At 38.7% G+C, this 26,213-nt stretch overlaps 1 protein-coding gene across 2 annotated transcripts in view; it reads right to left on the bottom strand.

Moving 5' to 3' along the window:
• Nucleotides 1-26,213, bottom strand: part of CASP10 (caspase 10) — a 36,341-nt gene that overhangs the window by 4,965 nt on the left and 5,163 nt on the right. The window contains exons 4-9 of one of the 2 annotated variants that reach the window (XM_077154665.1): nt 13,587-13,722; nt 10,744-10,820; nt 6,582-6,618; nt 4,617-4,708; nt 3,230-3,338; nt 2,228-2,735 (exon numbers count right to left, since the gene is read on the bottom strand). In XM_077154665.1, the coding sequence (XP_077010780.1) occupies nt 2,228-2,735; nt 3,230-3,338; nt 4,617-4,708; nt 6,582-6,618; nt 10,744-10,820; nt 13,587-13,722 (959 nt within the window). The remainder of the gene's footprint in view (nt 1-2,227; nt 2,736-3,229; nt 3,339-4,616; nt 4,709-6,581; nt 6,619-10,743; nt 10,821-13,586; nt 13,723-26,213) is intronic. The other variant, XM_077154666.1, reaches the window with a different exon arrangement.

The raw sequence follows: 26,213 nt of genomic DNA, 5'->3' as shown, positions 1-26,213 counted from the left end.
CTGCTAAATAAAAAGAAATGCTTCCTTTGAACTTGAAAGGCTAAATTATATAAAATATGTCCATTCTACACTCAGTGACTAAGAACATCATAATAATCACATCTTGCATTACAAGGCACTTGGTCCACAAAGGGATTTTGCATATAATTGTTTTTCCATTTCTTCTTCCAAGCCAATAGACAGTAATAAATAGAGAGTTTGGAGGGTTGACCCATACCCCCCACAAAAGGTATGTTCAGGTCCCAACCCCTGGTCCTGTGGATGCGAACCTATTTGTAAAAAGGACCTCTGAAGACATTATTAGTTAAGGTGTGCACAAATTGAATGAGGCTGGGCCTTAAATCCAACATGGCTGATGTCCTTAAAAGCAAAGGAAATGGACATGGACAGAGAAGCCATGGAGAGCAGCCAGGAGCTGGCAGTTAATGGAATGTAGAAGAGAAAGGAGAAGATGCCACCACTTGTACTGCACGTGACAGGAAAACCAAAGGATCAAAAGACTGTTGTCCAGCCAGAAGGTCTGACCCAGGAAGAAGCAAGCCTTCTAGCCTCTGACACTGTGCATTAATAAATACCTTTTATTAAGTCAATCAATTGTATGGTATTTGTTTTAGCAGCTAGGAAACTAAAACAGGTATCAAACAGATATAAAACAGATGATTACAGAGAGAGAGAGAAAACGTACTAATCATAATGTCCCCTGTATTGGGAGGGGTACAAGATAAACATGACACAATTCCTGACTTAAACATGCAGACATTTAACAAGGATGCTATATACACAATGTTCATAATACAAGGCAGTATGTGATCAACAGCATATGAAAAGTAGATCAAAGTTTTGTTGTAAGTTCAGAGGAGAAAGGGAGAACTTTTGGGGGAGAAAAGGCTCCACAGAGGGATGGCATTTGAGCCTTAGCTTGCAGGATGTGCAGCATTTACCAGAATGTTCTGAGGATGGATGACACCTATCACTGGAAGCAGAGCACAGGCTCTGGTGACAGAACTCAAATTTGAATTGTGGCTGTGTCGCTTGCACATTGTATGGTCTTGGTCAGGTTACTTACTTCTCTGGGCCCTAGTTTTCTCAGCTCTAAAATGGGAATCTTAAGAGTTCTCACCTCAGGAATTGCTGTGAGTATCAAATGCAGTAATTCGTGTAAAGCATTTAGAACACTGGCTTTCCATATACCATCGACTGTCCTTTTCAGTCTGGTCATTGGGGAGGACCAGAGAAGGTGGTAAAGGATTGAGGAAAGCAAAGGTCAAGGTTTCAATCTCTGAAGTCCCAGAAAGGCACTGTGGCCACTCCTGGAAATGGGAAGTTCAGGAGTAGGAGCTCCTGGAGGGGACTGGAACGATAAATTCAGGACTGCAAATTGAGTGTGAGGTCCAAAGGCAATACAGAGGCAGGATGTCTGGCAGGCAGCAAGAAATGTGTAGGGCTGACTTGAAGAATAAGGTTGATTCAGTCAACCATTCATCTGTCCAACAAATATTTATCAAATCCAACAATCTGTCAGTCACTATATCAGATACTGAGGATATAAAGTTGAATGAAACAGTATCTCTGCCCTTCAAGAGCTCAAGGTGACCAGAGATGGCAATTTGGGAAATGTTTCTTGAAGGAACCAATAGTTGCCAGGTAAAGCTGAAGTTGCCAAGAGGGGCTATAGAAAGAGAGAAGCGAAGGGGGTCCAGGGCAGAAACTTGGTGAAACCCATTACCAGGGAACCAGATGAGGGGCATGTGGCCGAGACATTAAGGAAGTTGCCAGATCAGGGGCAGGAAACCAAGGATGTTATGTCAGAGAATCCAAAGGTGGTAGATAGGAGTGGCTGATGAATGAATGAATGAAGGGATAGCCCCATTCCTTTGTTCCTGCTGACCCTCTGTCCAGCATGTCTTTCACCCCACACCTGTAGATGCCTCCCAGATCCTCCAAGTCTTGGTAATATTCTTATCCTACATGTTCCCGTAACACTCCATGCTTTACAGTGTGTATGCACCACCTGGGGTTGCCCTTCCTCATCTACTTGTTTGTCTACCCCTCTAGATTGTGAGCAACTTGAGGGTAGGGACTTTTTTCTCTCTGTTCTCCTCTTTCTTGCCAGACACTTACTCGCCAGGTGTGCACTCAATACAAGTTTAGTGAATGGATGGACCGCTCACAGATGGACGGACACATAGACGGCTAGATGCAGGCAACAACTCAGAACTCCTCTCACCTTGGAACCAATTCCTTCAGATGATTACACAGAGACTGAATATACCAACTGCCTTTCTCCACGTGCCGAAAGGATACGTAGCCAGGGACGGTAGCCAGGCCGAGCAAGAAATCAGCCTCAACAGGAATGCTGTGCTGAAGGCTCACCTCCGTGACAGATGGGTGTGTGCACTCAGAACTCAGAGCATCTGCTTCAAGGGACACTGAAGGGTGTATGTGTTCACCTTGGCAGGCCTGGATGAAAAAGAGTTTGGGTTTGTGTGCCAGGCCAGGGCACTGCTGGGCTGTGAAATGCGACATGATCTTCCGAATGGGGATGAGGAACTCGTCCGTGGAGTAGACAGCTCCAAATATCCCATGGGTCAGAACACAGAACACAAAGCAGTCCCCGTCAGTGTGGCCTGGATGGCTCTTATATTTCTCTAAAACCTCCTCCAGGCATTTCTCAGTGACATCGTCATACACCTTCACTTTGAACCCAAGCCACTGAAACACACAACACAGGTGATCTGTAAAAAAATTAAAAAATTAAAAAAAAACAAAACGGAGGAGAGAGTGGGGAAACAGAAATGAAATGAAGAAAACTGCACAGCAAATAGTCTGAACTTTGAATATTTATTACTTTCATAATAGCAATAACATTTTACAATTAGTATGGCTTCTTACAGCACCTACCGTGCTGTCTCATTGTCCTGAGCCTTAAAGTACCAGATGTTATTGTTATTATTCTATTACACAAGTGGGGAGCTGAGGCCCAGGGACTCTTCCAGGGTCACAAACACAGCTCCCGCCCTCCCCCAAACCAGAATCCTAAGTGATCAGGGGCCCTTGTCAGTCTGTAGAAGACTGGTGACACCCAGGGCTATACAAGCAGCTCAGGAACATTTAGTATGTCATCTTTACATTTAAATAAAAGATAAAAATTATAAAGAGCATGTGAAAATTAAAAATGATTTTAAGATCCCCAACTTGCCCTTGATGAACTATTTCAGACTTTTTTTACCTGCATCTTTACGAGTCCCCTTTCTCTCTCCCAGTGAATGAAATTTCTGGTTATTGACAATGACACAGTAACCTCTGTGCTTCCGATCCATCCTGTACACGGCTGCCTCCTGGAAAGAAGAACATACGCAACCAGTCATTAGGGAAGCTCCATTTAGGGGTTAGGGATTTCTAACCAATCACCCCAAGGGGTCCAATTTGAGTTACAACAGGGTGTATACATCTCAGTGCCAGTTTTAAAAACTGGTTTGGTTTTGCTTTATTTACACCTTAGCCTAAACCCCTTGGGTCACTTATGCCACATTATTTCCAAAATCACATCTAGAAAGACTAGTGATTTTGACCACCCTGTGTACTCAGTTTTACTGCTAAACCGTAATCCAAATATAATTCCGAAGAGCCTTTTAAGTCCTAAAACCCAGGATAAAGGATGAACCTCATTTACTCTTAATATCAGCCACTTTCTTTTAGGCCAGGAGAGCTCCTCCCAGGCATTCTAGCCCCTCCCATTCGACAATCAATTGCCTTCTCAAGATCCTGGTCCTGGTCAATAATTAACTGATTAATTCCAAGGTGGAATGGCAGGTCCCAATTAAAATTCAGCCTTCATCTGGTTTGACTGGAGAATTACAGTTCTCACAGTCAAAAAGCAGAATGTGTATTTTATGGCTGGCAAACCCAGGGTTTATGCAAAATCATCTACTGTTTTGGATTGGCAGAGGGAAGGAGGCATGGGTAAGGGTTTAACAGAGAACAAAAATATCAAATGGCGATTTTTCAGATGGTAGGGTACTGGAATGATCTGATTCCTCTGAAAACAGACATTTCTTTTTTAACATTATTCCCGGATGTAAACATAATGTGATCGGACACTTGGGTGGTAGAATGCTCGCCTTCCACGCGGGAGACCCAGGTTCAATTCCCAGACCATGCATCCCCCAAAATATACATATTTTATATGTGTGTGTGTATATTTATATATATATATATATATATATATATTTATATATATATATGATCATGGTAGGAATTTTCAGAGGCTATTGTAAACAGCATGCAATTACAAATGAGCTGAACTGCCTTCAGAAGAGCCTCTGTGTGTCTAAAATGATCCCCTGAAAACATGGTACATCTTTGATCTAGCCAGAGAGAAAGGGGCTTCAGCCAAAAAAAAAAAAAGGAAACTTCCCTTCTGCTGGAAATAGCCCAAAGTATGTGCACTACTGAAAAGACAATGGTATCACTTCCCTCACCAAAGATCAGCACACTTCTGATGGTTACAGAAAAAGCCAGGAAGGTCAGAGACAGTCACAGGGAAAGGAGGAACCAGGTCAGAAACAAACAGCCCTGAGCCCTCACAGCAATGGAGGGCAGGGCTGTCTCCAAACCTTTTTGATGGTTTGGGAATTTGTCGTGTTGACAGATGGTTCCAACATCTCCATGGAGACCGGAGCTAGTGCACCGTTTGTTGCTCTGTCACCTAGAAAGAGAGGCACTCAGACTCTTCAAATAGCTTTTCCCAAACATGACAATTTCCTTAGTCATGTTTTCTGACATAACATCTGACTCTGGAGAATTTTTTTCCCCCTCAAGGCATTCCTGAGACCTAAACTCAGCCTCCACACCTTTCCTGACAGCAGTGGTTGTTATCCCATTACTTTTAATGTTATCAGGGTTGGAGTCATGACTGTTGACAGAGGATAGGATGGGGGAGTTGGGATCAGATAAATCAGCTCAAGCTGTCCTGGGCCGAGCTGGCATTTATCTGTCACTGGAACCTGAAGGGTTGGGCAGACACCAAGAAGGGTCAGGTGGAGAACAAAAAAAAATGCTCAGAATCAACTCAAGGCACTGGGATTATCTTAGCCTGACCTTTGGCATTGCCTGAAGTTTGCACTGCTTCAAAGTGTTCTGGCAAACTCCCAGGTTCCTCTGGAGAAGAATTTTTGTCACATGGCATGTTACAGAAAAATGTAAAATGACACCATTGTCTTCCTCCACTCCAGGAAGTTCTTAGTAGACTCTGGCAAGCTCTGCCTTTGTCTCTAAGGTTTGAATTAGTCCTTAACTAGGAGTTAGAGTCCTTCTTGAATGCTCAGCCCAGGCAGAGCAAGTCCAGTGTTCCCCAGGCAAGAGAACACCCCAAAAGGGACCCACACTGTAGTGGCACTGAGTGCCTGTAAACTCCTCCGCGTGCTGGGAAGAAGGTAATGAGTCATGTCTAAACTTTGGAACCACACAATTGTAAAGCTGGAAGAAACTCCTTTTATTCTTCAGGGAAGGGAGCCACTGCCTGAGCTCATATAGCTACACAGGGGTATATGGTCAGGATGTCAGAGGGTGGCCTTTGGAGTCAGAGGCTGGGTTCAAATCTCAGCTCCTCTCCTCTTTCACTCCATGAACTTCAGCCAGATCTGGACTCATGGGTCTTTATTTTCTCATCATTAAATGGGAATAAGAATAGTACCCATCTCCAAACGTCTGGGAGATTAAATGAGATAAACCCTAGAAAAAAGCTCTTAGAACAGGACCTGGCACATGACAAATGCTCAATAAATGGTAACTCTCTCCAACATTCTCATCACTACATCATGCCACCTCCAGGATAGGCAGAAATAGTGGATCCTAGGAAAGTGGTGCGTCTTTCGACTCTGAAGCTTAAAATTCCAGAAAAAAAAAAAGGACAAATGTGCTCTCATAAACTTTACCACTCAAAGAGAGTCTATGCCAAGTACCTGTATGTTCAGAAGTAATTTAGCCCAGTGGAGGACTCTGGGATTCAGAAAATTAAATATGCTATTGACAAGTCCCTCTCTCTTTCTTCTCTCCCTGTAAAATCTGCCATCTGCACCTAGAGCCTTTTAATTCTCTGTAGAGAATGTTCCCTAGGACTGTACTTTGTGACCTGTTACTGCCCATCTGGAGGATTCAGCCTGCCCAGGGCTCCTTCCCAATCCACAGAGGGTGACCTAATCCTGAAGGGTAGGGGAAAGCTATTGCCAGCCTTTCCTAGATGCTGCTATTCTAGGCTTTCCCAGTAGAAACCATTCATCCCTCTCCATATGCCCAAAGAAAGCATGCTAATCCATATATTCAGAAGCTTGCCCTGAATTGGGATAAGAAATGAATTTTCCACTAATTTGTAAGCCTTCTCCCAAGTCATCCCGGGTTGCTTGGAATATAGCAAATATATCTATTCCTTCCATACTGATCAAAGTTGTAAAAAGTGAATTAGAGGGCGGGCCATGGTGGCTCAGTGGGCAGAGTTCTCGCCTGCCATGCTGGAGACCCGGGTTCGATTTCCAGTGCCTGCCCATGCAAAAAAAAAAAAAAAGTGAATTAGGGACACCTACCATTATTTCTTGCATGCTCATTTTTCCAGGACTCCTGCTGTTGAGAAACAGGAAATGCATGTTGGACATTCAAACATTAGTATGAGGGAGAAAATCTAGATGACACAGAGAAGGATGGATACCCAATCCCCACCCATAAAAAAGATCATTGGAAGGATCATAAAAAAGATCATTGGGAGAGAATGAATTCATTCCTTCCAAAGGGGATGGTCCACAAAAACACCCTGGCAAAAATACAAAGTGACACATGCCTAAGGGTATTTATTCATTGCAGCATTTGGAATAACTAAAGACTGGAAATAACCCTAATGTCTTCCATTAGCGAGACAAAACGATGGCACATCTACACAGTGGACTAGGATGCAGAGGTATTGTTAAATGAAAGGAGCAAAGTAAAGAAAAGTATTTTAGTACCTATCTCTTTTGTAATAGAGGGGAGATACGCCCTCATCTTTTCTGTATCCTCCCCATGTCCCCCACCCCACCCCACTTCAGCATTAGCTAGCTGGACAAAACCCCAGAGAGGGCATGGCTAAGGAATTCTGGAGGGGGCTGACCCTGCCATTGGCTGTGTGGTAGGCAGCACTGTTGGCCCCACTGTTCACCTCTGAGCACTAGGAGCACCTCCCTGCTGGAGCCCACATAGAAAGTGACCTGTTTTGAAGATAGAACAAAGCTACATTGCCTTCCCAGGGCCGCACAACACTGGAATTTCCCAGCCAAGGGAAAAAATGCAAAGGAAGTTATAGTTTGTTTTCCAAAGCACTTCCTGCCTTTCTTTTCTGAAAGGTTTCCTGAGGTTTCCTTTCCTTCATAATCCTAGAATCTTCAGCAACATCCAAGGGCCAGGCAAGTCTGCTTTCTGGTGTTGTCCAGCTGCTTTGAAAAAGCAGTTAAGCAAATCCTCTGTGATCAGTACCTCACAGATGTAGGAGTGGGCTCTGCTCAGCATTGCCAAGCCCTGGGTTCCAAGACTTGTTTCCTCCCTTGGGCTAATGAAATCATCAGGAACAAAAACCAGGACTAAATCATAGAGTCTGTCTGTCTCTCTTTCCCTGAGGGCGTTGCATTCTCTATTGACACTTTTGAGTTTTTGTGTCAGAGAGGAATGAACGAATGAATGAATGAATGACCCACAACCTGGCCACACTCAGTCTAAGACTGTTTTCAACAGAGGTCCAGCAAGGCCTTACAAAGAGGCTGCTATTATGTCTCCCTGATAGATTCACCCACATTTCATGGTCAATGTTAGATTCCCTATGATTGAAAAGTACATTAAATCAAGTGACAAAAGATTAAACAAGTACTAAACTGGGTATTAAGCCATTAAACTGGGGGAACCTGTGGGTGGAGGATTTCCAGATCTTTCGTAGTATTAGCGCCCTAGGCCAACACGGGGGAGGCTCCCTTGGGAATGCCAGAAGTCAAGTGATGGCATGTACGAATGTCTCTCTTTAAGAAAATCCTATGCCATACCCAAAACGCTGATCTGTTTTTAAAACAGATTAGAGGTGTTTCTCAGAGGTTTGCTTGAACACTTCTACTCAATAAATCCAATTGTTGGCAGTGTTCTTTGAAATAAGGAAAAACAGCCAGGTGCCTATGAAACAGAAGATGATTTACCAATTTTTACTTTACCCATCAATCACTTCATGGGGAGGGACAGGAGTGCCCTACATAACTTTTCAGCACCTTCTAAACCTGAGCGTCTATGAGAACATACGTAATGTTAGGTTGCCCCCACAACGCTCACAACCTTGGCACTTCCAGCACCTCCTCAACTTCCACTGTCTTCATCTGGCCATAGCCAGAATCATTAACTTCAGCAGGACAGCAGCCCACAGAGACCAAGTCTGAGTCACACTCCTTAGACACCACTGAATTGCTAAGAGGCAAAGAGCAAAGTCCCATGGGTGTACGCGCTTATCTGCATCCCACATGCAAATCTGAGCACAGAAGTATTTGATAAAAGTGTGAGGACATTAAATTTATGAACTGGGCAATTTAGCTTAGAATTAGGGAATCCTAGAATATCCATGCTGGGGAATCACATTCTTTAAAAAAGAAAAACTTCCAGGGGATAAAGGAGGGCTCTTGCTTACAGGAAGATGACCTGTAAATGTGGAAAGAATAATGAAGTTGGAAAGTCATTACTTTGCAATCAACACAGTAAAGATTGGATCACTCAAGAATCACCAACAGATACTAACTTAACTGGACATTTTGATGAGGACTGGGTTATTTTCATGGCCTTAAAATGTCTCCCCAGTGCTTGCAAGCATTATTAGTTGCAAGGGAAAAATCAGTGACTCTAAAAAAGTTACTATATAGTAAAGAAATCAGATGATGTCTTGATCAAATAATCCAAATTAGCATCACCACTGGGGACAGAGGGACAGCAGGTGTCTCCAGATGAAGTGCCCTGAGAGAGCTACAATGTCGTTCGTGCAATATTCCAGCCAGAACATGTAATGCAAATCTAATCCCAAGGAAACACCAAGCCTACGCAAAATGAGGAAATTCTGTTTTTTATATATATGAAAAGTGAGTGTGACTGTAATCTTTTAAAGTGTCAAGGCCATAAAAAAATGAAGAAAAGGTGTGGAAATGTTCAAGATGAAAGGACACTGACGAGACAACTAAATACATGATCCTGGATTGAATCTTGTCCTGGAGGAAAAAAGTTATAAAGGTCGTCATTGGGTGAGTAGACAAAACGGGAATATAGACCCTCAAACAGAGGAAAGCATTATATTCATATTAACTTTTCTGGTGCTGATAACTGCACTATAGTTCTGTAAATGAATATCCTTATTTTTAGGAAACGCACATTACAGTATTTAGGGGTAAAGGGCCATAAATATGCACCTTACTTTCAAGTAGCTCAGAAAAAAATATGTGTGCATATGGAGGAGGGCACTTAAATAATAAAGCAAATAGGGCAAAATGTCAACAACAGGTGAATCTGGATAAAGGATACGCAGGTGTTATTTGTATAATTCTTATTCTTGCAGCTTTTCTGTAAATTTGAAATTATTTCTAAATAAAAATCTTTTAAAACTTAGATGTTTAATCGGTACAGAGTTTCTGTTTGGGGAGATGGGAAGGTTTTGGAATGGATGGTGGTGGTGCTGGGACAACATGATGAATATAATTAACACCAATGACTTGTACGATGGAAAGTAGATAAAATGGGAAATTTTAGGCTGTGTACATGTCACAGAATAAAAATTTCTTTAAAAAATCGTAGAACTTTACAACACAAAGAGTGAACCGTAATGTAAACCATGGACTATAGTTAATAGCATTATTATAATAATGTTTCATCAATTGTAACAAAGGTATCACATTAATGCAAAATGTTAGTAAATAGGAAAAAGTGTGTGTGTGAGGGGTAATATGGGAATTCTATGCTTTATCTGCATGATTTTCCTAAAATCTATAACTTCTCTAATAAAAAATTAAATGTAATAATGAGAAACCATGAAAGTAAACAAAGCATGAGATAATTTTTTTAAAGAATAAAATAGAAAACTTTCGAGGCCAAACTGACCTCATTGATGCTGACAAATGTTAGCAAAGAAGAACAGCCCAAGTCTGCTGGGAAGAAACACAAAATCCCAGGGAATGATGCCATGTGTCTCCCAAGGGCCGCAGACACATTGGGGGAGACATACTGCACATTCTCCCAGCGCCTCCCTCTCTACCCACCCTTCTATGGATGGGCACTGTGGGGACCCAAGCTCCCGCCCTCTGGAGCAGACTGGCTTTGCAACCTGCATGACCCAGTGAAAAATCAAAATGTGCGGTCCCTTGTTAACATGTTATTAAGAAATCCAACAAGGTGACACAGAGCATTAAGCGAAGCATGGGGTCCTGGGTGACTAGCCGGGTTGCACACCCATGCAGCCCGTCCCAATCACATCCCACAGATGAGAACAGAGCCATTTCAGTGACGTACCAGAGCTGACTCAAACTGGCTAGGGAGAGCCAAGTGCCAAGTTTTCAAGAGTTTTGCAAGCTAGTTGATGTCATGTTAGTAGCTTGAAATAGGCCATAATAGATTTATACCATGGAAATCAACAAAAGCTACAATCAGGGCTTTTTTTCTTTCTTTCTTTTTATGGGCAGAAAGGAGGAGAGCTGGTTGTTAACCATTTACCAGCATGCCATTGAACCGGGAAACTAATTCTTCCTCTTCTGGATGCAACGACTTGGTTTCTTGGTCTACCTGGGAGGCTGGAAATAAAGTTACAGATATGAAAACAAAAATAATTTTCTGTTTAGTAAATCAAAATAACCAGTCATCAAAGAAATTAGTTTAAAGGGACCTATAGATTTATAATGGTATTTGCTTATGGAGGTCAAGAAATAAATCAAGTAAAATATACACCAAAAATGTGAATTTTATAATTATTTTTATTATTACTGTATTTTCATGCTTTGTATTCTGATCATATTTTATTTCTTTTTTATGTTTTTATTTTTATATTTGTATTTTATTAGTTCCTTAAAATTACTATTTACTTTATTAAATACTAGTACTTAACTCTGTATTTCAAAACATGTAGTGCTTAATGTGCCAGATATTACCAAGTAGAGATTCCAAAAACATTACCTCAAGAAATGAAATCAGAACTCAGATTATAATCACAAAAAAACGAAGGAAGGGAAAAGAAGGGGAAAGGGAAAGGAAAGGAAAGTACAAAGAAAATTCAAAAATGGCAACTAAATGTGTTACATCCATACAGTAGATTTCTATGGAGCCATTAATAAGGATTAACTGTATCTGTGTTACTTACATGGAAAAATGTCAGATATATTATGTGGGAACAAAACAAGTTAGAGAATATGATTAGTATGATCTTAGTTAATACATATTACTATATGTATACAATTATGTGTATATGTCTCCATACAGAAGAAAATCTGTAAGAATGTACTCCGAACTTTGGTTATCTCTGGGGAATGGATTGGCAATGGGGAAGAAGAGAGAAATTTTTACTTTCAAATTCTGTATCATTTGCCTTATTTGAACTTTTATTACAATTATCATACATTATTCTGAGCAATAAATTTAAATACAATTTTTATTAAAAATATTAAAACACCCAGGGTAGCCCTTATAGAGGGCTAATATCCTAATCAGAAGCAATGTACTTGGACTTTGAGTGACACTAATTTATAGAAAAGCCTAAAATCTGCATATATACTATCTTTTCAGTCCTTCATCCTAAAAGGTAGAATTAGGCTCACACCCTTAGGACTGTAGGAAGTCAGTATTAATACATGAATAATAGACACCCAACAAGTGATAGCAGATAGATTATAGAAGTGAAAAATCAAAATTAGAACTCTTCTTCTGATATAAAGCCCAATCCTCAAGATTTACTGAGGCAAATGTAAACATTCATTATATAGAAACTAGGATGCCTTCTGCAGAGTTCAGATACCCAACATAATATAACCACATGCCCTATATTTACTTCTTATTGGATATCACATTACAGGAAAACTATGTGATCAGGAAAAAAAAATAGCTCAGTGTGTATACCACACAATATTTCAACATCAGCTTCCTGCTTCAAGTGATGATACCACATAATATTTCAACATCAACTTCCTGCTTTTTATTTCTCACTTTGTAACTTGATGGTAAGAAGAAAGGCTTTTGTTCTTCACAACTCCTACCTAAATTTACCCATTGCTTTAGTTATTGTTTGAGATTTTATTACTTAACAACAGTGTATTTTCTTCCTCTGACTGTTTCCTGATCACTGAATTCTTAGAGAGACGTTTCATTTTGTCTACTTTTGTTTTTAACCAAGGAAATTTGCATACTAGATTGACTCATTGAGTTGAAATATGTGATATAAAGGTTTCATAAATATATTCATGAACTCTGGGGGATTTTAATGTTAGGATGTGCCCAATATTTTTTTCTTATTCTTGAATATGTTTGAGAATGCGATCGTGATCTCCTTATGGTAAATTCCTGAACATGGACATAAGATGCCGTTGAGAAATGCATTTTAAAGGCTTTTGCTGGGTTTTGCAAAAATTGCCCCCAGAAAAGTCATCTCCATGTTCAGTGTGGTTTCTTGGACTGAGGCATTGAGTCTGTGACCTAAGTGTTACAGGTGCACAATAGTTTCAAAAATAAGCCTGGTTCAGGTCTGTGAAACAACCAGTGCCGTTGAGAATGAAGCTATTTACAGCTTTTTTTTTTTTTTAAACAGTTGAAATGACTCCAAAACACCCACAAATATTTGGCAACTGGTCACACACTGAGGCAGTCAGGTCTGATTCTGCCCTGTACTACCATCTCTATACAGTACCATAGCCCCAGAACCTTTATAAGACAGACTGAAAAAAATAAATAGACAAAAAAAAAAATACAATTCTTCTTTGATAGGAATTTTGAGAATATGAAAAGTCCTTTTGACTTTCCTCTCTGACAAACTGATTCATCAGAGCAACCTGTACTGAATGCTTACTCTGTGCCAGACATGCAGTTTACAATAATTATCTCACTCAACCCTCAAGGAACCCCATGAGGTAAGAACTCTATTATCCCCACTTTACAGATTGGGAAAGTGAGACATGGAAAGGGTGACTGCACCATTAATATATGGATTCCTGGCAATTTGACTCCAGAGACTGCACTCTTAACCTCTATGCTATTTTGCCTCCTTTTTAATGTTACCTCATTCAAAACAAATCACAACTTCTCACTTCCTTATAAAAATCAGAAGTTATTTTTCTAAAACTATCTCCTTCCTCTAGAATATAAGCTCCAAGAAGGCTGGGGCTCTGCTCTGTATCCTGCTGGATCCCCAATTCCTAAAACAGTTCCTGGTACAAAGTAAGCATCCAATAAATATATGATGAATGAACAAGTAGGGAGATATCTGGATTTCTCAAAAGAATATTACTAGAGTGATGAGTAAATTGGTTCAAAAATTCCTATGGTCTGGTGCAAGCAAGCAGGCTTAAGCTACTTACCTTTCTCCCTTTTATATGTATTAATCTTTTCCATAAGCCTAGGTGCAACCATTTTGCAGAGATCCTCCAGTATAGTCAGATTATCCTCAGCTATTCGATCTTGTTTCTCTAGATGTGTAAGGAAACTTAGAGAGGTCTGCAAGAGAATCAGTGAAGTCACATGTACTTACCTTCTGATTATTCGTTTGAATTCATTAAACACTGCCTGTATGGCTGCTATGTGCCACTTTTTTGTGTTGATGAATAAAATATAGTGTCTGCCCTCAAAGAGTTCAGTAGGGTGGAGAAAGAGATATTACCAAGTAAATCTCTATACAGTCTACATGCCAGATAACAATATAGCACTCACTACATACCAGGCACAGTACTTTCTGTGTTTTAGCCTCAAAACAACCTGTGAGGTAGATACTATTATAAACCCCATTTTAAAGATGACATAACTGAAGGCACAGAAAGGTTCGATAGTTTGCCCAAATTCATGGAGCCAATTAACCAGCAGAGTCAGTATTTGAACCCCAGCAGTCTGATGCCAAAGTCTGTTTTATAATCCATTGGGTGACGCTGTCTCTAACTCACAGCTGCAAGTAATATAACAGATTAAGGCACCAGCAAAACAAGGGCACCAAAAATATGACGGTAAAATGCTTTTAAAGCATTTTGTATCTGGTATTTTAAAAGAAAAAAAAATCTCTGAAATACTCCTGGGGGGAAATCCACAAGTTAGTTAGTATTATTTTAATATTGAATTATAAATGGAGTGGAATGCATCATCATCTTTTCAGCAATTAGGACTTCTCAATATATGAATCTGGCTCTAAAATTATAGTAGAGCCCACTGAAAAGAGTACCTAATCAGAGAGTGAACATCTGCATGTAATCTGGATATACAAGTATTGGCAGAGTGGAAACTGAGGAAGAAGTCTCTAGATATGGAGACAACAGAATAAAAGGGACAGTGTGTCCAGGAATGTTGAGTAGGGAGCTGAGTATAAGCCAGGAGGTAGAGCTAGGTCATGGCTGGAACGGTGGGCTGGTATGAGATCCTGTGGGGACGTGCACACACCATGTGCAGCACGTGACAAGTTTGGGCCAGCTCTTCACATGTCAAGGAGTGTCAGTAGCAGTCTTTCAGAATAATTGATCTGTTCTGAATTGCATCTTGAAGAATGACTAGGCTTTCACTGCCAACACGGGAAAGGGCACTCCAGGCAAAGAGAACCGTATGGGGAAAAGTGGTAAAAAACTGAAAATCTGGTTGTTGGGAGGTTCTTGGTAGCTTCAGTAAGAATAGTTGCATTGGAGTGATGGAAGCTGAAGCCATTTTGGAATGCACTGAGATGTGACTAAGACTTGAGTTAGTGGAGAGGATGTGTGTTTCAAGAAGTTTGGCAGTGAAGGGAAGGAAGAGATAGAGCACTAGCATAAAGAGGAAAAAGTGAAATAACTACCAGCAATGGAAGAGAAATAAAGGTTGTCTACTCATTCATTCAACAAGTATTTTTCGAGCATCCACTATTTGCCAGACAGTAGGGTGAACACTGGAAATGGATAAGATATACATGGTCTCTTGGGGAGAGCTTATGGTCCTCTGAGAAGATAGACCTTCAACACAGAATTACGTGAAGAAATACACGAGTAAGAAGTGATAACCGTTCCAAAAGAAGCTGAGAGGGTGCTCTGAAAGGACAGCTGGTAGGCTGCATGATCAGGGAAGACATCTCTGAGGTGACACTTAGGCTGATGACTGAAGGGTGACAGGATTTAAATGAGGAAAGGATAGAGGAAAGGGCTTTCCAGGCAGAGGGAAAACCTGTGTGCAGAAATGATACAGGAAAAAAGCTCCATTCGCAGGAGGAATCATAAAAGGGGAGTGGCATGAGTGTTAAGATTGACCAGGATGGGGGGAGGTGGCAGCAGTAGGCAGGGACCAGCTCAGTGAGGTGCTTAGAGACCAAACTCAGGACTTTAGATCTTACACTGATGTGACAGGAAGTAGTGAAAGGTTTTAAGCAAGGAAATGGCATGATTCTTTTTGTGTTTTAAGATCACAGGCTGCACTTAGACTCACGGACACAGGTTGAAAGTGAAAAGATGGAGAAAGATCTTCTATACAAGCTGTAACCATAAGAAAGCAGGAGTAGCTGTACCAATATCAGAAAAAAAATAGACTTCAAATATAAAGACATCATAAGAGACAAAGAAGGACACTACATACTAATAAAAGGGACAATTCACCAAGAAGTAATAACAATTATAAATGTGTATGCTCCCAATCATGGAGCTCCAAAGTACATGGGGCACACATTGGAAAAACTGAAGGGAGCTATAAACATATCAACAGTAATAGTGGGAGACTTCAATACACCACTCTCCACTATAGATAGAACAACCAGACAGAGGATCAAGGAAATAGAGAATCTAAACAATGAGATAAATGAATTAGCTCTAATAGATATATAGAGATTATTACATCCCAAAATACCAGGATATATATTCTTCTCTAGTACATATGGAAAGCTCTCCAAAATAGATCATATGTGGGGACCCAAACTGATTATAAATTTAATAAGATTGAAGTTATCCAAAGCACTTTCTCTGATCACAACAGGACAAAGCTGGAAATTAATAATTACCAAAGAACCAAAGCTTTCACAAATATATGGAGATTAAACAACACATTCTTACATAAGCAGTGGGCCAAGGAAGAAATTGCTAGAGAAATCCGTAAATATCTGGAGATGAATGATAATGAGACTACAACATATCAAAACTTATGGAATGCGACAAAGGCAATGCTAATAGGGAAATTTATTACCCTAAATGCCTATATTAAAAACAAGAACAAGCAAAACTTGAGGAATTTAGAGAAAAAACAGCAAACTAACCCAAAAGCAAATAAAAGAAGATAAATAATAAAGATTAAAGCAGAAATAAACAAACTGAAGAATAAAACAATAGGAAGAATCAACAAACCTAAAAGTTGGTTCTTTGAGAAAAAGCATAAAATTGATGGACCCTTAGCTAGATAAATGAAGAAAAAAAGAGAGTGGACACAAATAAACAAAATCATAAATGAAACAGGGGTTGTTACCACAGATCATGAAGAAATTTTAAAACCATAAGAGAATATTATGAACAACTAAATGACAACAAACTAGACAATTTAGATGAAATGGACAAATTCCTAGAAACACACAAATTACCTATACTGACTCAAGAAGACCTAGAAGATCTCAATAAACCAATTACAAGGAAAGATATTCAATCAGAGAGTGATGGCGGGTTTGACTGTACGAGACCCTGCGGTGGACAATTTGCTACGTTCTGCATCTGTGGGAAACATTCCTTATGAAGCCACTGAAGAGCAGTTAAAGGACACCTTTTCTGAGGTTGGACCTCTTAGTTTCAGGTTGGTATATGACAGGGAAACAGGAAAGCCAAAGGGTTATGGCTTCAGTGAGAACCAAGACCAGGAGACAGCCCTTAGTGCCATGCAGAATCTGAATGGGCACGAGTCCAGTGGGAGAGCACTTCTAGTGGACAATGCTGCCAGTGAGAAGAACAAGGAAGAGCTGAAGAGCCTTGACACCGGTGCTCCTGTCATTCAGTGACCTTATGGAGAGACCATCAGTCCTAAAGATGCTCCTGAGTCCATTAGCAAAGCAGATGCCAGTCTTCCACCAGAACAGATGATTGAGCTGATGAAACATATGAAGCTTTGTGTCCAGAATAGCCCCCAGCAAACACAGAACATGTTGCTTCAGAACCCTCAACTGGCTTATGCCTTGTTGCAAGTACAGGTAGTGATAAGAATTGTGGATCCAGAGACTGCCCTGAAAATTCTGCATCACCAGGCAAATATCCTAACGCTTTTTGTTATTCCATATACAGTATCTCATTTAATCCTCACAGCAATTGGATAGGGTTGGCAGTCATGTTATCTCCATTCTTACAGATGATAAAAGGATCACATTCCAAGAATGATCCAAAACCCTGAAATCATAAAAGAAAAGATTGATTCATTTGAAAACTGAAAATTTTCTGAATGGAAAAAAGAGATAAATGCCAAAGACACATGACAAACTGGGAAAAAAACATTTACCACACATGATGGATAACAGGCCAATTACCTCAAAAAAGATCCCTTAGAAGTGTTTAAAAAAAAATATTCAATCACTCACTAAAATCTTCCCACAAAGAAAAGCACAAAACCAGACAGCGTCACAGGAGAATTTTATCAAACATTCCAAAAAGAACTAAAGTCAATCCTGCTCAAACTCTTTTAAAAAATTGAGGAAAAAAGAATGCTACCTAACTCATTTTATGAAGCTAACATCACTCTACTACCAAAATCTGATAAAGAGAATACAAGAAAAGAAAACTACAGACCAATCTCCCTAGAGAACACAGATAAGAAAATTCTTAACAAAATACCAGCAAATTGTATCCAACGCCACAGTAAAAGAATTATACATCAAGTGGGAGTCATACTAGGAATGCAAGGGTGGTTCAACATAAGAAAATCATTCAACGTAATACAGCACATTAATAAATTAAAAGGGAAAAATCACATGATTATATAGATTGATGCTGAAAAAGCATTTGACAAAATCCAGCATCCTTTCCTGATAAATACATTTCAAAAATTAGAAATTGAAGGAAACTTTCTCAATATCATAAAGAGTATATATGAAAAAAAAAAAACCCATAGACAGCATCATACTTAATGGTAAAGACTGAAAGCATTTCCCTTAAGATCTGGAACAGACAAGGATTCCATTGTCACCACTGTTATTCAAATTTGTATTAAAAGCCCTAGCTGGACCTATTCGACATTAGAAAGAAATAAAAGGCATCCAAACAGAAAAGGAAGAAGTAAAGCTTTTATTGTTTCCAGATTGCATGATCCTATACTTAGAAAACCCTGAGAAATCTATAGCAACGCTACCTGAGCAAATAAACAAATTCAGCGAAGTGGCAGAATACAAGATTAATGCACAAAAATCAGTAATGTTTCTATACACAAGCAATGCCCTATCTGAGGTTGCAACTAAGGAAAAAAATCCATTCAAAATAGCGACCAGAAGAATCAGGTATCTAGGAATAAGCCTAACCAGGGATGTCAAAGTCTTATACAGAGAAAATTACAAAAAAATTGCTAAAAGAAATAAAAAATTACCTAAATAGATGGGAAGACATTCCATGCTCACAGACAGGGAGGTTGAATGTCACCAACATATCAATTCTACCCAAACTAATCTAAAGATTCAATGCAATACCAATAAAATGATATTTAAGATAGTGTTTAAGATTTGTATCGTTATATTTTCCTGAAATCAGCAAAATGTTTAATAACATATGTCATTACTATAGCAATGTGGATGTTCATAATAACTTTCTGCTTGATATTTTGAAAACAGTCACAGTTTTGACAGCTGACCAAATGGTATTTAAGTTTGTGTTTAATATTTAGAATTTAAGAAACTTTGCTATCTGAATTTGTAGATTTTTTCCTTGTTGCCTTAATTTTAAAATGGTATATGAAACACTGTGCAAACACAGATTTCTATGATTATTTGGATACTTTATTTAAATATGCCTATGATTAAGTTAATGAAGAGAACCATTTTTGGTGGTTCTAACTGTACTATTTGTTTTCTTAAATAAAATTGCTTTTTATAAAAGATCACTGGCTGCAATACATTAAAGGGGAACAAAAATAATAATGATAATTAATAAACTGTAGAAATTTTATTATGTATCAACCACTTTTCTAAGTATTCTATTTATCTTAACTGGTTAAATCTTCCCTACAATCCTATGTGGTGGGTACCATTATTATTCCCTTTTCACAGATGGGGAAACAGGCTCCGAGAGTTCAGTAACTTGTCTAAAGACAACTTGCTCAGGAGGTTGGCTACAGAGCCTGTGCTCTTAACCACTATGCAACACTGTCATAAAGAGTAGGAGAAGTAGGATCTGACTTGATATGTACCACTGGTGAAATCAATTGGACTTGCTGATGGACTGGACATGGGAGTGATGGAGGAAGTTTCTGGCTTGAACAACTGGTGAATGGTGACAAATTTAATGAAACGGGGGGAAATTTTCTTGCCTATAAATTTTGTTCAACAACTATTTCACAAGCACGATTTTACAAACTGGGAACTCAGTTCCCCTCCTGAAAAGCATTAATTCTTCGGATCTTGTCCTCCTGGATTCCCTGCGCCTCAGAAGTGCTGGCAGGAATGACCCACAGCCCAAAAATCAATGGCTAAGCTGTCACCCTTGCTCAGAAATCCCCATATATAGAAAAAAATTAGATGTCATGTTCACAAAGCACTTTGTGTTTTCAAAGTAGAGATTCTGCTAAAAGAGAGGAAATCTGGAACATGGTTTCAACACTTGCTTGGAATTACAAAGTTGGAATTATATGAGCAAGAGCTGGGTTTTTTTTAAATGGAAATTGTGGCTTCTCATACCCTTCCAGCAGTAGGGGCAGGAGGAGGGTGTCACCGTTCTGTTACTAAAGTGGAATGGCTCACCCATGTAAGAGACCAGTCGGAATCCTGATCTCTACTGAGAATCTGTATTAGATTCTCATAAATGCGGCAAGCAAATTAGAGGCTGCTGGAGCTGTGACCTCAAAGACTTTCTTTTTCTCTTATCTTCTTTATACACTCAGCCATCCATCCATCCATTCATTTATTAGAGAATGCATACCCATGATGTAAAATCCAAAGGGCACAAAAATATATAAAATTAAAAGTAAAGCTCCCTCTTATCTCTGACTCCCAGCCACTCAGTTCCCCTCCCTGGAAGGTACCACTACTCAGGTTCTTGGTATCCTTCCAGAAATATTCTCTAGCTATATAGTTGTGTGTATGTGTGTGTGTGTGTGTGTGTGTGTGTGTGTGTGTATGGTGTCGTCAAACAGGACACCCAAAATGCCAACGCAACAACCCTGGGAAAGACCAGAGTTGAAAAGTCCTAACTAATTTCTGTCCCTATCTGATCACAAGAGAGGGTAAAGTTTCCAAGAAATTCCAGGGACAGGTGGGAGGATCAAAATGGCCAAAAAGTTTGTGTGCCCCCACCTGCAGCCCCAGCACACCAACGGCTGGATCAGGAAATAAAATAGAGAGGAGGGGGTGAAGGAGGATTCATTCAGAGCTGATCCGCTGGGCAAAGGATCAAAGGGAACACCCAGCGCAAAGATGCAAATGAATCAGTTCTCTACGAGCCTCAGACAGCATCAAACCAGGAGGAAGCAAAGGGTTAAGATAAGATTCTACAAGTGCTGATAGCAATTCATCATGCTTTGTAAAAACTGTATTAGAAAAATAAACAAATAAAAATAAAAGTATTAGATGTTTAGTAATTGAGACCATCCACACACACACACACACATACACACACAATTTAAATAGAGCCTGTACATTACACTAGCTTCCGAACATCATCCTAGCCGATGTTAGCAAAAAATGTCCGAAAGCTGTCTTGTTTTGCTGCTTTGTTAGATTTGGGTGTGATTTCCTTTTTACCGAAGGTTCTATGTTTGATTACTATGCTAAGAACAGATTTCCTGAGAGTTGTTTGAGTATCTCATGATGTATGAAGGCAGCCATCTCTGGAAAAAAATTGCTTAAGAGGAAGCCCAGAACATCCTCTTAGACAAACATTTTTGTCCCATAAAAGAGACCATGTGAATTTAGAATCCTTTTTTATTATTAATTTTTAATTTTTTTAAAAAATATGTAACAACAAATACAAACATTCTTAACTTATGATCATTCCATTCTAAATATATAATCAGTAATTCACAATATTATCACATAGTTGCATATTCATCATGATCATTTCTTAGAACATTTGCATCAATTCAGAAAAAGAAATAAAAAGACAACAGAAAAAAATTCATACATATCCTACCCCTTACCCCTCCCTTTCATTGATCACTAGCATTCCAATCTAAATTTATTTTAACATTTGTAGAACCCTTCTTTTTTGGCTTAAGTGAGTCCAAGCCCTCCTCCAGTTGCTAGTAAATAATTGATTTCTGCAATTAAATCTTTTGCAATTGCGGTTGCAGATAATGCAGACTCATTAAACCCTGGTATGGAAATTCATCTGGTTTACTTAGAGATAATACTTGACACAATTCAAAAGGCAAGCCTGATGGCAAAGTCCAGTAGAAATCAGCCTGAATTATCTGAAATATATAACAGCTAGAATTCTGAAATGAAGAATTGGCTCTATTTTGGAATAAAGCTAAGATCATCTGGAATCCAAGGAGGAAATGCAGTTTTCCTGAATTTGACCTGGTAAAATACCATAGTTCTATGCCATAGCCAAACAGAGGCTTCTTCTTTTACTGTTGTACTGAGTGAGAAAATCAGTTGCACACTTGAGAATGTGGCCTTTGATCATTTAAAACCTAATATAGCAGGGGAAGAAATATTTGGAGTGCTCCTGACCATAAAAATGTTTCTGTAGCCCCAGATTCCTTCAAGCTGAGGCCTCAGATTGGTAGGAAAAGAGGAAGAAAGCTTTACTTGGGAAACCACCCCCTGGTATTGAGCATAATAGGGACCTCGTCCTTTCCCTCACACCACACACCACTGCCTTACCTGAAAGGACAGACTTCTGTCTGTGACGTGGGAGAAGCATAATAATAAAAAGTGGTCTGATTTTATTTATAAATCCAGAGACTGGACAATTTATAAGAGAATGGGCCAGCTTGGGAGAAAATGTTATCAGAATCACCTAGAGAGCTTTTCAAACTATAGGAATATCCTCTAATATTGATAAATTCTGCATTTAAGGTTAAATGCTGTCACTTTAGCAGGTGATTGCTTTGCACCAATGAACTGAAATTTTGCAGGAGGAACAGAATATCCTTAGCATGCTTTTTTTACAAATTATTATCTGAAACAAAATCACCTAATTTTTTAAATTCTCCAAGAACTTTTGGACACTTAAGCTTCAGCATGAGAAATGGTGACCTCAAAGAAAAGAGGAGAAACTGAGGGAGGGGTGAGAGGGTGTATCTGGGTCCATTCTCCCTCATAAAGGTTGTACCAGAGACATAGCTACCTGTAAGACATCTCATGCCAGTACAAAGGGAGTTCCCAAGGACAGAGGGAAGGAGTTACCCTAGGAGGCCTGGAGGTGAAGAATTCAGAGTGTGAGTGTAAATCACACCCAGAAGAGTCCCCAAGGTCAAACCAAAGAAACTAATCTGATATTGATCATTACATATATATATATATAGTTACTTGTAGAACTAGGGTCAAATGAGAATTAAAAGGAAGAGAGTAGTATATAACGATTATATGCTCTGAAATGTAGGCATAGTTCAACCCTAAAAACAAATGGAGCCCCTTCCAACATGAAAACATTAGAACAAGTATAGCCCATATACCCCTAAAGAGTGGGAGAAAGATCAAAGGAGATGGTGGAGTTATACAGAGAAGTAGGGTTTAACAAATGAGCATGATCGCTGAATCATTATACTGATACTTCTTTTAGTCTCCAATGCCTTGGAGTAGCTAGTAGTAAAAACCAAAAATTGTGGAACTGTAACCCATACCAAACTCTGAAATCTGTTTCACTATTAATTGTTGGAGTATATGAAATGTATTGCTTTTTTTGTATATACGTTATTTTTCACAAAAAAGAAAAAAAGTCGATTGTGATGATAAATGCATAGCTATATGATGACACTGTGAGCCACTAATTGTACACTGGATGATTACATGATATGTGAATATATAATATATATCAATAAAATTGCATTAAAAATGGGGAAGGACTCGATATAGCATATACAAAATAAACTTATGAACTCTTTTGAAAAATCATATTGGTAGAAGTATTAATATTGATAGTTTGACATTAGGTCTAAGACCATAAAACAGTTAGAGGAAAATGTTGGGAGATATCTTATGGATCTTACAACTGGAGGCGGTTTTATGGACCTTAAACCTAAAGCAAGAGCACTGAAGAAGGAAATAAATAAATGGGAACTCCTCAAAATTAAACACTTTTGTGCATCAAAGAACTTCATCAAGAAAGTAGAAAGACAGCCTTCACAATGGGAGACAATATTTGGAAATGATATATCAGATAAAGGTCTAGTATCCAGAATTTATAAAGAGATTGTTCATCTCAACAACAAAAAGACAGCCAACCCAATTACAAAATGGGAAAAAGACTTGAACAGACACCTCTCAGAAGAGGAAATACGGATGGCCAAGAGGCACATGAAGAGATGCTCAATGTCCCTGGCCATTAGAGAAATGCAAATCAAAACCACAATGAGATATCATCTCACACCCACCAGAATGGCCATTATCAACAAAACAGAAAATGACAAGTGCTGGAGAGGATGCAGTGAAAGAGGCACACTTATCCACTGTTGGTGGGAATGTCAAAGGGTGCAACCACTATGGAAGGCAGTTTGGCGGTTCCTCAAAAAGCTGAATATAGAATTGCCATACGACCCAGCAATACCATTGCTAGGTATCTACTCAAAGGACTTAAGGGCAAAGACACAAACGGACATTTGCACACCAATGTTTATAGCAGCATTATTTACAATTGCAAAGAGATGGAAACAGCCAAAATCTCCATCAACAGAAGAGTGGCTAAACAAACTGTGGTATATACATACGATGGAATATTATGCAGCTTTAAGACAAGATAAACTTATGAACCATGTAATAACATGGATGGGCCTAGAGAATATTATGCTGAGTGAATCCAGTCAAAAACTAAAGGACAAATACTGTATGGTCCCACTGATGTGAACGGACATTCGAGAATAAACTTGAAATATGTCATTGGTAACAGAGTTCAGCAGGAGTTAGAAACAGGGTAAGACAATGGGTAATTGAAGCTGAAGGGATACAGACTGTGCAACAGGACTAGATACAAAAACTCAAAAATGGACAGCACAATAATACCTAATTGTAAAGTAATCATGTTAAAACACTGAATGAAGCTGCATCTGAGCTATAGGTTTTTGTTTTGTTTTGTTTTGTTTTGTTTTGATTTTACTATTATTACTTTTATTTTTTTCTCTATATTAACATTCTATATCTTTTTCGGTTATGTTGCTAGTTCTTCTAAACCAATGCAAATGTACTAAGAAATGATGATCATGCATCTATGTGATGATGTTAAGAATTAATGATTGCATGTGTAGAATGGTATGATCTCTAAATGTTGGGTTAATTTCTTTTTTTCCGTTAATTAAAAAAAAAAAAAAAGAGAAGGGATAATTGGAGATGAAGGGATACAGACTGAACAACGGGACTTGATATAAAAACTCAGAAATGGACAGCACAATACTACCCAATTTTAATGCAATTATGTTAAAACACTGAATGAAGCTGCATGTGAGGTATAGGTTTTTTGTTTTTGTTTTTTTTGTTTTTTTTTCTTCCTATTATTGTTTTAATTCTTATTCTGTTGTCTTTTTATTTCTTTTTCTAAATCGATGCAAATGTACTAAGAAATGATGAATATGCAACTATGTGATGTTATTAAGAATTACTGATTGTACATGTAGATTGGAATGATTTCTAATTGTTTTGTTAATTCTTTTTTTAATTAATAAAAAAAAAAAGCATAAAAAAAAAAAAAAATATTGATAGTTTGAGACTATTGTAAATGTAATATGGGATAATACAAATAATAACATAACATTACAATTCTAACACATGAGAACCAGGATACTTCAGATGGAAAAAAAACAAGACAGAAATATAATATAGAAGAGGTTGGGTAAAAACCTAGTAGATTTTAATTTGAATTGAAAATAAAAGTATGAACCCATGAGATATTTTATATTAAAACAAAAGTAATAGATACACACATTTCCTAGCTCCATCCTTTGAAAAAACACCTAGATGCAATTATCAACCCAGAAGCAAGGTCCATCCCCAGCTCCTGGTTTGCAGCCTTGAAACAAGCTGTTTTTGGAAACCAGATTTTCTAGAGAAATAATGGATTCCAGGTGTGAGCACAAAATGTGCAAGACGAATTTCCTACATCTTGTCATTCCAGATAGCAATGAAGCCATCAAAGACTCCCAGGGGAATGTCAAAATGACTCAGGAATCAACTTGGAGAGGCTCCCATTGGGCAAAAATGGGGCAATTTGAACTTGAACAACGATAACTGCAATAGATTGAAATCCACTGAATACATTTAAATCTATGTGTTCAAATTTATAGATTTTTAAAACTAATGGGTAACTTTGGCAAATTACAGAAAACTAATTATCTTGAAAACTGGGTAAATAAAAGAAAGGATAACAATTTCTATACAATCTGTGTCACTGCATAATCAAATAGTAGAGAGGGAAACAAAATCATAGAATTTTAATATCCCCACTTTGCAACCTCCAAAGAATCAATATATAAAACTGATGAACATCAACTGTTGCCAGTTTCAAAAAAGAGAGACAACCAGGTATTATGTACCTCCTGGTGGAAGAACACAACTTAAGACCAGCTGTAGTTCCGCTGAAAGGAGCCAACCTGAGTTTGATGAAACCTCTGGATCCAGCTGCCAGCTGACAGGAAATTCAGAGGACAAAGCAACATGCTGAGCTGCACCA

Source organism: Tamandua tetradactyla, chromosome 3 (assembly GCF_023851605.1).
Source record: "Tamandua tetradactyla isolate mTamTet1 chromosome 3, mTamTet1.pri, whole genome shotgun sequence".
Taxonomy (NCBI): Eukaryota; Metazoa; Chordata; class Mammalia; order Pilosa; family Myrmecophagidae; genus Tamandua; species Tamandua tetradactyla.
The sequence above is the reverse complement of the archived record's forward strand: the minus strand, read 5'-3'. Positions and strand labels throughout refer to the sequence as shown.